Below are 15,779 nucleotides of genomic sequence, written 5' to 3' on the forward strand. Positions count from 1 at the left end.
GCAAAGTTGCAATTTTTTTAATTGTTATAATGGATTTAAAAAAGGCATACATACTCTTTAACCCAGTATGGAAGGACTACTGTAAATGAACGCTGAAATGCTTATGGAGAAGACATGTATAATGCACAACTCATTTTATCTAATCACCTACCAACATCATTTTCTTATGCATCTGTTTATCTAGCAGGAAAACATAGTGCAAGCAGATAGGAGGTGGAGGGGCGAGAGCAGACTCTCCACTGATCTTATCTCCTGGAGCCTAATATTTATTCTGTACATTACTGATGGAGCTCCAGAACTGGACATGAGAAGCTTTACATTAACAGCAGCATATTTACCTGAGTTCTGTTGAAAGCCACACGTGCAAATACTGCCTGCGAGATCCCTGCTCGTTTCAATTCGTCACGTACCCATTGATAGATATCGGAAGACACCTCTGTGTTGGGCGAGACTTGTTGCTCCAAAGGCTTGTTGATAGATCTACTGACAGGAGGAGGATGGTTCAAGTACTGTTGGTTTAAGGACTGCTGGGCTAATAGTCTATTCACTGCGTATTGCTGGTTCAATAACTGAGCCATTACCAGCTGCTGATTCACTAACTGAGGGCTGATAGGCGTAGATACAAGTCCTGGGTGCAGGTTGGGAAGTGGCGTCCGCACGGTTGTCTGACTGCTGAGAGAATGCTGTCCGGGGGAGGAAGGCTTTTCGGGGCTATTAACGGGAATAGGCTGCTGACCAAAGTTCACATGATTTGTATTTTGTTGAGATAGTTCAGACAGGTCTTCCATATCAACTATAAAAGACAAATTACAGAATTATTTAATATAACAATATAATAACAGCAGCAACTTACAGAAAAATGACAGTATGATACACAATTTATGCAAGATCTATGGGGGTCATTAATTAAGACCAGCGTTTTAGATGCCAGTCTTTATAGCCCCTATATCTGGTGGTGGATACACCGAAGTTATGAAGAGGTGCAGGCCTCTCCATAACTTCGGCGCATCCAGCGCCAGTTCTAAATGTAATACAGCATCCTAGCTAGCATACATTCAGACCATTTTCTACGCCTAAAACAGGCGTAAAAAAATGATAACTGAGACGTGCCTGCCACCCCCTTCCCTGCCCATTTTTTTTTTACTTGGCGTGAGCGGGAAGATTCACAGATTACGGCACAACTAACCTTTGTGCCACAATCTGCACCTGAATTACGCCTAATATAGGCGTATTTCAGGATAATAAATGACCTCCTATATTTATATTGAGTTAAAGGCCCCATTCGTACGACCGTATTTTTGGTCCGCACCTGATCCGCATTTTTTTTTTTTTGTGTGGATTGCACACAGCCCATGCATTTCTATGGGCAGGGGCGTCGTTAGGTCAAAACATTCGGGGCTTGAGTCCCAGATGCTTTGTCCAGTGCCCCGAATGTTATGCTGGCCTGGTAGCATATTTTTTTTTTATTTGGCTATTCCAGGGCCCTTTAATATTGATTGGACCTGGGCAACCACCCACCACAGATCATCCCTCCACCCCCCTTGTACTTGTTCCGCTGATCCGCTACTTGCGGGTTCAGTCACTTCAGTGCTCAATCCCGTGAGACCCGCCGCGGGAGGTCACGGGTCTCGCGGGATCATATGCCTGAAGTGACTGAACTTGTGCTCGCACAGCCAGCAAGTAGCGGATCAAGTACAAGGTGGGTGGGGGGATGATCTGTGGGGTTGCCTAGGGTCCACTCTCATCAATATTAAAGGGCCCAAGCAAAGATTTCTGCAGTGGTGAGAAAATGAAACATAACAGATATTGGAAAGTTACCGAATGTTGCATTATATAATGACTGAAGTCTGCAGTACTGCACTTCATTTGCGTAAACCAGAACACCCCTTTAAGCATGCCTTTAATGTGCAATTTCAACACAGTGGGCTTGTGCCCTGGATGTTTTCAGACCCTAGCAACGCCCCTGTCTATGGGTTCACAAAAACAAAATGGACAGCATATCCGCAGTTCTGCAAAAAAAAAAAAAAAATCCTATTCTTCTTCGTTTTGCGGAGAAGCATAGGCATTGCTACAACAAAGGGAAAAAAAAAGAAAAATGGATGCAACACCGTATTTTTTGTGAGTCTGCATTTTGCAAACCGCAAAATACGTACAGTGGTGCGAATGCACCCTAATTCAGAAAATAACCCTCTCTATCCATCCATCTATATATTCCTTCATCATTTATCAAAAAAAACAGAAAGCAAAGTCAAATGTGTAAATCTGCGACAACACAGCCACTGAAAGCCCCACCAACAATCCGTCTGGCCTTCCCGACTTCTCCTCCCTCATGCTTGTAATACACAGTAGCAAATTCTATTCTCCTCTTATAGTAAAACAGAAATAGAATTGGAAAACTATACCAAGACTACTGGATAATTATAGGACAAGTCATCCTGGTGACACATGACTCTAAACATGATCAACCTATGATGCTGCATTATATTGGCCAAAATTTCTGATTTATATTTGGCATCTGGCACACTAGGATAAATTATGTTTTTTAATGGCCCTGGTGTGATTGAATTAATACAGCTCTGACCTTGTATCTGAAAAGTTCAAATAACCAATGAGCCAGGTTCAAAATAGATTTTGGCAATGAGCAGCATGTCTGATTAATTCTGCTTTGGGACAGTATTGAAGGCAAAGTTCAAGCCTTATTAAATAAAAAAAACTCTTAATATACCCATACTGACATATAGTGATGCTAGCGTAGCTTGGTATGAATGTACTGGGCTGTACTAGATAAGATAATATTTCTCGGTTTCATTATACACATACACAGAGGGGTAACTACCATAGCGGCAGACCGCGCGACTGCTATGGGGCCCAGAGCAAGAGGGGGCCCAGTCTTAGATAGGATTATCTCCTCTTCTACTGGGGGGAAAACTTGGTCAGGACTCTACCCTCTAAAGGAACAATTTTTAGCAAATCCGGCAGTGGAAAAATGGCCCAAGGGTCATTGAAAGGGGTTTAGGCAGAAACCTTTCCGTCCTGTGTAGGGGGCCTGGTTTGATCCTTGCTATGGGGCCCTTACTTCTTTATGTACGCCACTGCACATACAGTGACGCATGTGACAACAACTGACTCCCACAAAGGGGCCATAAACAGATCCCAAATTATGCATCATCATGAAAATAAGATGATCCTGTGTATGCAGACTGACAGTTATTCAACCGAATATAAACTGGAAAAGTGTAAATGTCCTTAAAATGTGTCGGAGTTTACATGTATTTTGTGTGGATTTTGCCCTGAAATCCAACTTTCTGCATCTCATGCTTTTGAAGAAGTTTCAGCAACCCCGTCCGCATGCTATGGAACATTTCCACGCTGCTTTGTGTGTAGGTATTCTATATGTATCATATGTACAATCTACTGAAGAGCATCTCCAGTGAAAGCATGTCAGATATTCTCATTGGTGGAGTCCTAGGATGCGGCTGCTGCTGTGGTGCCCCTTTGGTATATCTCTGCATCATGATTGGCCATATAACTGCAGTTTATGGCCATTCTTCAGCTCTCCTACAGCGACCTATGCTGAGGACAGGTCATCAATATGTAAATCCCATAGAACCCCTTTAAATGGTAATATATAAATTTTAAGGAGCATCCTGAAATGATCGAGATTTAGGCTAAAAATCCTATCCTTTAGATCCAACTTACAGGTCTATATTTTCCAAAAGGGACAGATTAAAGGGAAGGTGTCATCAGAAAATGGCGTACTAGTTAAATCATGTTTTTCTGTCAAACATAAAGAAATATTTTAAAAGATCCTACAATCCTGCAGTTTTCTCACGGGCCATTAAGCCTAATAGGTGCCACTTCATGGTTTGTACAGATAATTTTACTACAGTTATCTGCTTATCATCATACAAGATCCACCATTCACAATAAGAGATATCTTATCTTCTCTACTCCCTCCTGACCTCTGCACAGGTCATAGAGCAGGCTTAGAAAACTCTCCCATAGAAGGTCCCCTCCTGATAATTGTGTCTATGGCCCCTGGTGGTTTCTGTAAAGCATATCTCTAAATGCTCTAAATATGTGTTGCTATTTGGCAAAAAAAAATAAAAATTATAATTATAAGTGACAGTCCCTTTAAACTTTAGTTTAAACTTATCATAAGGACTACAAAATTTTAAAATAGCCCTATAGCCTACTTGCTATGATACTTCAGTATTTCACGCTCTACCAAATCAACTGGAAAGAAGACGTTGAAATAAGAATGCTTAAACAAAGAGGGCTATAATTTATATGCCACCGAAATCTATGTATACCCCAAAACCAAGCAATAGCTTAAAAATGTATTTCACAAACTACGGTACATATTTACTGCTGATTGTACTGCATTGTTCGGAAAATATACAGACATAAAGGCTACATGCACACGAACGTTGTTTGTTTCCGTGTCCATTCCGTTTTTTTTTGCGGATAGGATGCGGACCCATTCATTTCAATGGGTCCGCAAAAAATGCGGACAGCACACCGTGTGCTGTCCACATCAGTATGTCCGTTCCGTTGCCCCGCAAAAAAAATAGAACATGTCCTATTCTTGTCTGTTTTAGGCATTGTTACAATGAATCCGCAAAAAAACAAAAACGGATGGCATACGGACCGCAAAACACATACGGTCGTGTGGATGTAGCCAAAGGGGGAGATTTATCAAGGCTGGTCTTCATATCCCCTGTGCGTCTGGAGAATGCGCCTAATTTATGATGAGGTACAGGCCTCGTCATATAGGCGCATCCTCTTGCAGGCCATGCCCCTAACCGGATATCTACAACAGCTCACAGCTGCCGCAGATTTCTGCCTTTATTTATGCCAGAAAACTAGTGTCAATGAAGATAAATTTGTCAGGGCAGCTGACCACATTCCCTTTGCACACTTGGCATGCACCCTTTCAGAAAAGTGGCGAGGACAGTGAAAAAGTCGAAGTTAAAAAGTCACACCACTTTTCAGGCGCAAAGGAGATGATAAATCTCCCCCATACTGTCTTCCTCTTTTCTATTATACATAAATGACATTTGGGAGAAAAGATGTCTAGATATAGACAACTCAGTAGCCTAAAGTTATATATTAGTAGCTCTGTGTATGGATGTGAAAATGGTATTAAGTCTGAAGGCAGATTTGCATGGAGCAATTTTCGACCGAGTGTTGGGAACAAACGCTAATTCCTGATAATAGGCCTGAGGAAAAATCTCATTCATCTGGTAAAATCATATGGGGTCATTTATCAAACTTGTCTAAAGTAGAACTGGCTTAGTTGCCCATAGCAAACAATCAGATTCCACCTTTCATTTTCCAAAGGAGCTGTCCAAAATGAAAGGAGGAATCTGACTGGTTGCTATGGGTAGCTAAGCCAGTTGTAATTTACACCAGTTTGATAAATGACCCCAACAGTTTATGCGGACAATTAAATGATCATTTCTGGGCGGCAGATCTTGCCGTATAAACAGCAATTTGCTGCCCAGAAACAATAAATCTCTATGAGGAATTGCGACTGCAGTAGTGGAGAAGATTGCTGCATGTGACGAGCAAGCAGTTATCGGGCAGAAACGGTAATTGCCTGCTCAGTCGGCACGTCTAAATGCGCCTTTAGACAACTTGGGCACGAAATAAAACTATTCACTAGTTCCCGACCTTTAAATCAATGCCAATGAAAAGAATACAAAGCTCCAAGGCTGACCTCCACTAAACTAGCAATACCCATACATACTGTACATACCCATCATATCTCGTGTCTTCTTGAAATGTTTATACCACCTTCCAAATTCTTGACATTTTGCTGCTGAGACATTTGCATAGTAAGTGCTGTTCACAATGGAAGAAATCATACTCTGCAGAGAGAAAGGGGAAAAAAGATGTGACGCTCACCGTGTCAGTCGTCTCACAGTAAAAAATATCAATGATTGATTTTCAGAATCATAAAAATGTACAGATATGTCATATTCATGGTCTAGAGCTGTAAGGCTGCACCCACAGTACATACTGTATTTTTTTTTAAAACAAAACAATGATAAACTACATGTCTTATACTATGGCTGGCCGATTTTGCCCCCACCCTAAAAAAAAAAAGGGACAATTATTGATTTTTCTCTTTTTTTCATTATTTTTCTGGCCATAACTGGCTTGTTTTTTCATGGGACAAGTAATAGTTTTTAGTCACATCATCTTGGGGGTACATATTATTTACTGATTAACTTATTTTATTTTTTTTACATGCTGTAATGAAAAAAAAAAAAAACACTTTGAATTACACGACATTGACCATTTGGCATAACTAGTACATTACTTTTATTCTATGGGTCAGTAGGATTACGGTGATACCAAATATATATAGTTTTATGTTTTTGGTTTTTTTTGCACAGTACTAACACGTCTCATGCAAAAATCATAGTTCACGTCGCCCCATTCCAAGAGCCAGAATGTAATTTTCATTTTTCAACAAATGTAGCCGTATATGGGCTTGATTTTTGCAGGGCGAAATTTCTTTTCCATTGGTACAATTTTAGGGGGATAGGAAAGAATATGTTTGTGGTTTTTTTTTATGTTGTTCACAGTGTGGTTTACCATGTTATCCTTACTATACGCATTGTGGCAAACTCGGCAACTGTATGTGTGTGTGTTGTTGTTTTTTACCACTTTTATGTACTGACATACAGTTCTGATACAAACACACAGTTCTGTTACACTCATACAGCTCTGCTACACACATACAGCTCTGCTACACACACTTTAATGTAAGCTCACATTTCCCTACACCCAGTGCTGGCAGTATAGTTTTCTTGCTCTGGCTCCTCCCATTGATGACATTAAAGGTCCAGAAGCTGTACTTGCAGTGTCATTTCCTTTCAGTACAGTGTAGGACCATGCGCTGAGGGGATTGTTCAGCTGCTCTCCTGCTGCCGCTGATCGTACAGATCCGTGTCTGCAGAAACAGGGAGGAGTGTGCAGATACTGTATGTGCGCTTTGCCCAAGTCTGGCCTAGCTGGATGCTGGATCTCCCTGACTGCGGATTAGAAGATGCAGCCACTTTTTAGCAAGATTTCTTTTGTGTGTATTATAAAGCAGAAAATATGAGGAGAGAACTACAACTCTCAGCACAATGCTGCTGTCTGATTGCAGTGAGCCAGGAGCCCGGCTACAGTGCTGTCTTCAGTCTCTGATGCCTGCACCAGGATTAATGGCGTGGGGGAAGAAGGGACTGAAGGGAGTCTGCAGGCTGCGGTGATGAAGGAAAAATTTCATATGACGATTAAAAAATAAATAAATAATTAAAATCTACAGCCATTATAAGAGCGTATTAATGGAATTAATTTGATTACTCGCCCAGCCTTCCCTTATACTACCAATAAATAGAATAACATGAACTTTAAATTTCATGGCTATAAAGCCTGCCAAGACTACTATATCTACTACATGCAAAAATGCAGGTGTCATTACTACTCCATTGTGGTTCTAGATGTAAAAGGCATGACTGACATTTCATGTAGTCAATTGGGGGAGGGGAGAACGGGCTATGCTGTGATTTGAAATAATGCGGCATATCCTAGAAAAGCATATGGCTTTTACTAAATATCCCATTCAGCAGGATACTGTACCTCATCACAGAGCTCATGCATATGGCCGTAGCCGTTATTGCAGTCTGCAAATCTGCAGATCCGTAAAATACGGATATCGGCCGTGTGCATTATAGAACAGTCCTATCCTTGTCCATAATATGGACTGGATTAGGACATGTTCTATTTTTTTGTCGAGCCGCAGAACGGAAGTGCAGATGCGGTCAGCACATATTGTGCTGTCCGCATCTTTTGTGGCCCCATTAAAGTGAATGGGTCCGCATCTGACCCACAAAAAATGCAGAATGGACAAGAAACACGGTTGTGTGCATGAGTCCTAAAGGGCATATTAGACGGAGAGATGATCGCTTGAATTCTCGTATAATCATTTGAATTTTAGAAATGATTGCTGCACGTAATTGAGCGCAGCAATCAAGTGACGAGCGATATACTGTTTCATTTCTGTGGATTGGACAGATTTTTGCTAGTTGCCACCAAATCCCCTTTTCTGATCAGAAATCAGCCAGTTGTTAGCAGGGTCAATACTCTAGGGGCGAAAGAGCAAGAGGTGGAAACCTATTTAGCGATTATTGTTCCGCAGAATTTAAAAGTAGCGACTCGCTAAATGGACGGTACTGAAAAGCTGTGTTACAGTCTAATAGGACCCCAAATGCGATGTGTGAATGGGGGTCTAAGAGTAATGGAATGGTTGGTACCAGTGGCGTACCTCTAAGGCTACTTTCACACTCGCGTTTTTGCTGGATCCGGCAGGGCTCAGCAAAAACACTTCCGTTACTGATAATACAACCATCTGCATCCGTTATAAACGGATCCGGTTGTATTATCTTTACCATTGCCAAGACGGATCTGTCATCAACTCCACTGAAAGTCAATGGGGGACAGATCCGTTTTCTGTTGTGTCAGATTGTGTCCGAGAAAACGGATCCGTCCCCATTGACTTGCATTGGGGGTCGTGCCGGATCTGTCTTGCTCCGCATCCCAGGACGGAAAGCAAGCTGCATGTTGCGGTTTGCTCTCCGGTATGGGAACGCAACTAAACGGAACAGAATGCATTTTGGAGCATTCCGTTCTGTTCAGTTACGTATTGTCCCCATTGACAATGAATGGGGACAAAACGGAAGGCCCCGCCCCCTGATTATACTACAACAATAGCTACTGCTTGAGTCCCTACCTGGGGCTCTGGTGGGCCCTGCTTCCCCTGTTCCCAGGGCCCCTACCCCGCTGCCGCAGTTACAGACTGTAAGCTTAAGAGAGAGCTCTCTCTCGTCTGTCAGCTGAGCTCTGAACTGGCCAGTCAGCGCAGCCGACAGATCCAGAAGCCAGCTGGGGGGAGTGAGTGTGACACCACACTGGCCCTGTGAAGGCTGACTGCCAGACGCACAGCCAGAGACGGAGTGAGTAACAAGAAGTTTATGACCTGCTTGTTGTAGGGGGAGGGGGGCAGCGATTCTGCCTTCCTCAGCAGCAGTGACCAGAGTTGTATGTTTGCTTGTTTTTGGGAGTGGGGGAATATACTTCTCTCTATAAGCATCAGTGATAGAGTTCATGGCAGGGGTCCTCTGCCCGGTGTACACTAAGCATCGGATACAAAGCAGAACTCATGGCAGGGAGGGGGGAGGGGGGGTATGCTTGGGTAAAAAAATGAAATTATAATAATTTCTTAATTGAATAAAAAAAAATGTTTAAGGCATTTACATACTACCGGTACTTCATTCATTAAAATATAAGGATTTGTGTGTTATTTTAAAATATTTATAATTTAGGAATAGGGATGAGCGAACTTCTGTTTTCAAGTTCGGCGTATAAGATTCGGTTTATCTAAGAATTCCGTTATGGATTCCGCTACCACAGACCATAAGTTATAGCGGAATTCATAACGGAATTCTTAGGCCTCTTTCACACGAGCGTGACAGATTAGGTCCGGATGCGTTCAGGGTGCGTTCAGTGAAAATCGCACCATTTTGCAAGCAAGTTCAGTCAGTTTTGTCTGCGAATGCGTTCAGTTGTTTCCATGCGGGTGCAATGCGTTTTGATGCGTTTTTCATGCGCTTGATAAAAAACTGAAGGTTTACAAACAACATCTCTTAGCAACCATCAGTGAAAAACGCATTGCATCTGCACTTGCTTCCGGATGCAATGCGTTTTTCACTGAAGCCCCATTCACTTCTATGGGGCCAGGGCTGCATGAAAAATGCAGAATATAGAACATGCAGCGTTTTTCACGCAATGCAGAACTGATGCGTGAAAAACAACGCTCATGTACACAGACCCATTGAAATAAATGGGTCAGGATTCAGTGCGGGTGCTATGCGTTCACGTCACGCATTGCATGTGCACGGAAAACTCGCTCATGTGAAAGGTGCCTCAGGCCCCTTGCAGACGAGCGTGTCCGGATTAGGTCAGGATGCGTTGCGGATGCGTTCAGTGAAAACTGTGCGATTTCGCAAACAAGTTCATTCAGTTTGTTTGCTATCGCGTTCAGTTGTTCAGTTTTTTTCGTGCTGGTGCAATGCGATTTAATGCGTTTTGCACGCGCATGATAAAAAACTGAATGTTTACAAACAACATCTCTTAGCAACCATCCGTTAAAAACGCGAATTGCTTGCGGATGCGATTTTCAGCTCCATTAACTTCTATGTGGCCACCGTTGCGTGAAAAAAATCACAGAATATAGAACATGCTGCAATTTTCACGCAACGTACAAGTGATGCGTGAAAACCAACGCACATGTACACAGCCCCATTGAAATGAATGGGTCCGGATTCCAATGCGGGCGCAATGTGTTCGCATCACGCATTGCACCCGTGCGGAATACTCGCTCGTGTGAAAGGGGCCTTAGATAACACGAACCTTGTACGCCGAACTTGAAAACAGAAGTTCGCTCATCCCTATTTAGGAATTAATTGTAATCAGTTGGGAATCCATCTATATCTATATATATATACACACACACTAGTGAAACCTGAACAATATACAGGCACACACTGTTGTCATTATACAGTATAAATCTATATAGCAGTAGCACCAAAACTGAAGGGGGCATTATATGTACTGCAGAGGGGGCCATTATATATATACTACGGGGGACATTATATATACTACACAGGGGGCACTGCATTGGGGTTTTATAAAATACTGGGGCCACTATAACTTATTACCACTAGGAGCTATAAAGGGGAGCCTTCTTACTGCTGGTGGTACTATAGGGGGTTTATTTCTACTAGGGTCCTCATGGGGGCATTAATACAATAGGGGGGTATTATTATTAAGCACAATATAGAGGACATTACTAATAAAGGGGTTGTTTTGGGGGGTACTGTCGATGCCACTATTAATATTCGGGTCAATCTAACAGCACTATTATTATGGGGGACTATCTTTATGGCAGTATAATTTGTATAGTATTTGGGGGCACTGGGGAGCACATATTCCACAGTATTGGGGGTGGCAGCAGGATGACAATGTTCGGGCGCAAGAAGGGGAAGGATGATAGAAAAGTGAGGAACCTAAGATGTCTGTGTGCTGAACTCTGCAGAGACAGCAAGAATCATTATATATCACATCAATTGCACTTTATATTTGTGCAGGGAGGGAGGGGCCCAATACTGAGTTTTGCTATGGGGCCCCATGATTTCAATGTACGCCCCTGGTTGGTACAAGTCCCAACTGAAGATGAAGTACACTACTGCCCCAGTGGCAATCATGATACAAGAAATAAGGATTTGGAAAGGTTTACATAGCCACCTCCTATAGATACAGAAGGCTTTTAGAGTAGTAAACATAGTAAACATGAGGCCTATAAAGAGGAATACGAATTTTAAGGAAATCAATATAATAGTGGAGTACATCAGTGGTTCATTGGCTCTTTGATGAGTGGAAGGGAGAGTCTGCAGCAGCAGAGGTAAAGTGTGTTAGGACTGCAGCAGGGCTCAATCTCTCAATTTTAAAATCAGTTTGAGGGTTTAGTAAGACCGCAGAGTGCACCTGTCTTTGCTATTATTTTGTTATACTGCAGCAGGGCTGCCAACCAGAATTGTTCTTCTTTCTGGACAAATTATCCCCAAATCACGGACAGCCAACATTTTTCACGGACAAATTGGAAAACCATAATTGGCAACTGATCATAACTCATTACCCGCATTTACGGCGAGCTGTAAAATGATGATAATTACCACCAAAATAATCTAGCCAGGTAACACCAGCCTCAAAATAAACCACGGACACATCAAATTTTTTTTTCCACAGGAAAAAAAGTTGCCTATTTTTACGGACTGTTCAGAATTTTCTGGATGATTGCCAACGCTGGACTGCAGTGTATGTCTGGCGTATGCATCTGAAAAGCTCCTGTCATATATATCAATACACTCATAGGCCACCCATCATCTTAAAGAGGCTAAAAGATTGTCCTTTGGGTCTTCACCTGGACACTTTTTTTTATTTTTTTAATGCTATTCTATATAAAGGCATCCAATAAAAATAAATAGGTATACATATATAGTTATTTATTTATTTTTGATGGGAGCCTATGGGAAACATACTCTACGCCAGGAATGGCCAACCTGTGGCTCTCCAGCTGTTGCAAAACTACAACTCCCAGCATGCCCAGACTGCCTACAGCTATCAGCCTACAGCAGGGCATGGTGGGAATTTTAGTTTTACAACAGCTGGCCATTCCTGCTCTACGCTCTTGTATGCCACCTACACAGAGGCATCCATCAGGAAATCCAAAACATTTCCAAAACCACTGTGGGTGCACCCTAAGGGGCCACTTGTAAGTCTATTGCACTACATCACGGATTAACATTCATTTGATACAGACGGCACCATTCATACAGGAGCCAGTGAAAAGAATCAAAAGTTCCTGTAGAAAGGGGTCAGTAACCTCCGGCACTCCAGCTGTAGTGAAACTACAGCTACCAGCATGCACACTTGCTTGGGTCTCCGCAGAAGTGAATGGAGCATGCTGGGGGTTGCAGTTTCACCATGGCCGGCATGCCGGAGGTTGCTGACCCCTGCGCTACAGGAACTTTCGATTCTTTTGCGATGGTTCATGTATGGCGGCTCAAATAAATGCAATACATCACAAACAGGCAACAAGAAGTATTTTGGGATGGTTATTATTCCGCTCAGGAAGCCAAATAAATAAGAAAAAAAAGAACACAAAAGGAAATATTGACAAATCTGGTTTACTAGTGTTTAAAGATTTCAAGCTCTATAAAGTAGAGAGGGCAATGACTGAAACAACTTATTTACACAATTATCTAAATACGATTAAACAGCTGATGGACAAATATTCAACTCCAAAATGTATAGTCGTTTCAGCTTAATGTAATCCTCTCTCTGTAAACACCCAAGATGATTTTTTCCCAACCAGAACAGTCCTGACATCTCATAAGCCTAAGGGTGAATAGCAAGAGATTGTTTTCGATAGTTATAAATATTCAGGAGACATGCAGACCATCTGCTTTCATAATACAGGTAAAAGAAAGGCTGAAACGGAGAGCACTTTTGCAAAATGGTTCTTAGCAGAGACTTCTTCCCTTCCAAAAAATTTAAGACAGATGTCAAAACTGTTTAAACAGTGTAATCTGGACATTCCAAAAAGCAATATTTCTCCCGGATCACAGACGTCGATACTTTCCCCATCTGTGGTGGCTACAAATTTCGACATCGTCCCCGTAATAATTCATACTGGGGAAGATACATGGATGTATTATAACAAAACTTTACTACCTTGTATGACAACGTGTGACAGCTCGGGGCAATACATGGAGAAATATTGCCTAAACAAATGCATTACAACTGTATATGTAGATGTGCCTTTATATGCATGCAAATGATGTGGCTTCTGGGTATTACATGCAATGCTTGCCTTGTTCTGTCTCCACAGCACCACAAGGAACCTTCACACTGATGCAAAACATATTCCACTGGCCACAACTGCATCCGGAAGGCCAAAGACGTGCCCCACAATATACCGTGATAGTCACAGTGCTACACATTTCAATGACTAATCTGGCTCTTGTACTTACTGCATAGCGTCTTGTATGAACATTTATTAATTGCCGAAAAACTGAACTGCGTCTCAATCTCAATGCATCTGATGTAATCTGTACCCAATTTTGCAAAAAAACTAACAATATAAAAAAAGTGTACCAAAAATGTTGTGGCCATAAATATGATGTAGACGTAATTGTAAATGTTACCCATTTAATACACTGTGTTGATCTAAACGTGCAGTCAACCTAAGGGTAACTGCCCATGATGCTCATAGATTGTAAGCTCTTGCGAGCAGGGCCCTCACTCCTAGTGTTTCAGTTGTACATTAGCCAGCTACGTTGTGATGTTTTTTGTCTTGTACATGAACCCTATGAATTTGTAAAGCGCTGCAGAATATGGTGGCGCTATAGAAAGATTATGGGTGGTTTTTCCAGGCATACTTTCATGTGCCAAAAACATCACATCTCATTTACCGTACTTTGCTTTACAAATTTCATGTACATTTTGCTTTTTTCTTCTGTGCGGAAACTGACCTGCCGTGCGGATTTTAAAATCCACAGCATGTCATTTGTTTGTGCGATTCCGCACCTTTTGTAGAGTGGTTTTCCCCACAGACTTCAATGGGGCTGTTAACATAAACAGAAAATCTGCACCAAAAACACATAAAACGCACTAAAAATGCAACAAATAGTGCAGATTTATGTGCATTTTTGGTTTGGTTTTGGTTCAGATTCCTTGCTCACAAATCGGCGTTTGCAGGTCCCCTTAGGCCTTATGCACATGATCACCTTTATCATTTGTGCGCTGCATTACCTGCATTTTTTGCGGATGGCACACTGACCCATTCTATGGGGCCATGCACACATCCCTATTTTTTTGCGGATCCGTGTGGCCATTCCTCAAGTTGTGGAACATGTCCTATTCTGGCCTGTATTGCAGAGGAGAATAGCCATGTCTATTGATGGAAGTGAGAAAAATGTGGAATGCACATGGAAGGTAGCAGTATTTTGCGGATCCTTGGTTTGTGGACTGAAATACGGACATGGTTATGTTCATTATGCCTAACATGAATGAATAAGTGTCAGCATACATGACATTGCTGATACAGAGGAGTAGACTACAGTTTAAATATATGCTTTGTCATTTTACATGTTATCAAATGAGGCTTTGCGGGTATACAGGAATATTTCAACTGACTTAGGACAATCCATTTTTTTCCAAACTTACATGTAAATGTAACTACAGTAGGAACTAAAGTATATTTATCCTCACACCATGAGGGTGTGCTGTATGTACAAAAACTCTGATGCAGAGCAACTCAGTGGTTAGCACGGTAGCCCTACGTTCATAGGTCCAAGGACATCTGCACGGAGTTTGAGTTTTCTCCGGTCTCCTCTCATCCCCCAACATCATCCTTCCTATAAAACTGGCCCAAGCAGGAACATTTGAGATGTTAAGACAGGGAGTAATAGTAGTGATGACAATCTCTGTACAACGCTGCTATTTATGTTGGCGCTATATAGCAGGAAATAACAGAAAATAAAGGGTTACAGCAATATACAAGTATAAAGCAATGGAGGGTACTAAATTAAATATGTACATTATTCTATAACTGCTTGAATTTAGTTCTAAGGGTGGGTTCACGTCCCCTTTTTCCCATCCGTTTAACGTTAAACGGATGCCTCAGACTGATGCCATACAGTGGCATCCGTTCATCATAGATTTCCACTGTAAAAAAAATGGATACTTTTTTTGCCCGGACTGTGCAGGATACAAAAACGTGATGTGAACCCAGCCTAATCCGTGCGCAATGTTTTTGGGGAAAGTTTTGCTCGCCCTGTTTGTGGGTGACATAATACAGCTAAAATTCCACTGACCTATCGTTTTCTAAAATGCACTGTAATTTCCCCTCCATTAAAGCTATCCAGCTAAGAGAAATCTGATACTCGTGTATCATCAAGTGAATGTATGGATGGCTATATGAATAGATGGATTTCTAAGTATCCCTTCAAGGTACAGGGTGTGCTAGTAAATATGTGGTAGATGCAAAGCAGGAAGACAGTTCTGCTCATATTTGCAAAGAATACTGTAATGGACGTGCAAGTGAAATGAGATAGGGTTTCAACAATACATAGTCCAAAGAAATGATGGTAACAATAATC

General features: G+C 41.8%; 1 protein-coding gene across 6 annotated transcripts in view; it reads right to left on the reverse strand.

The window, feature by feature from the left end:
• Positions 1-15,779, reverse strand: part of SATB1 (SATB homeobox 1) — a 195,454-nt gene that overhangs the window by 69,718 nt on the left and 109,957 nt on the right. For all 6 annotated transcript variants that reach the window (XM_040432952.1, XM_040432955.1, XM_040432954.1 and 3 more), the window contains exons 6-7: positions 5,762-5,873; positions 339-793 (exon numbers count right to left, since the gene is read on the reverse strand). In XM_040432952.1, coding sequence (XP_040288886.1) covers positions 339-793; positions 5,762-5,873 — 567 coding nt within the window. The remainder of the gene's footprint in view (positions 1-338; positions 794-5,761; positions 5,874-15,779) is intronic.

Source organism: Bufo bufo, chromosome 5 (genome assembly GCF_905171765.1).
Source record: "Bufo bufo chromosome 5, aBufBuf1.1, whole genome shotgun sequence".
Lineage (NCBI taxonomy): Eukaryota > Metazoa > Chordata > Amphibia > Anura > Bufonidae > Bufo > Bufo bufo.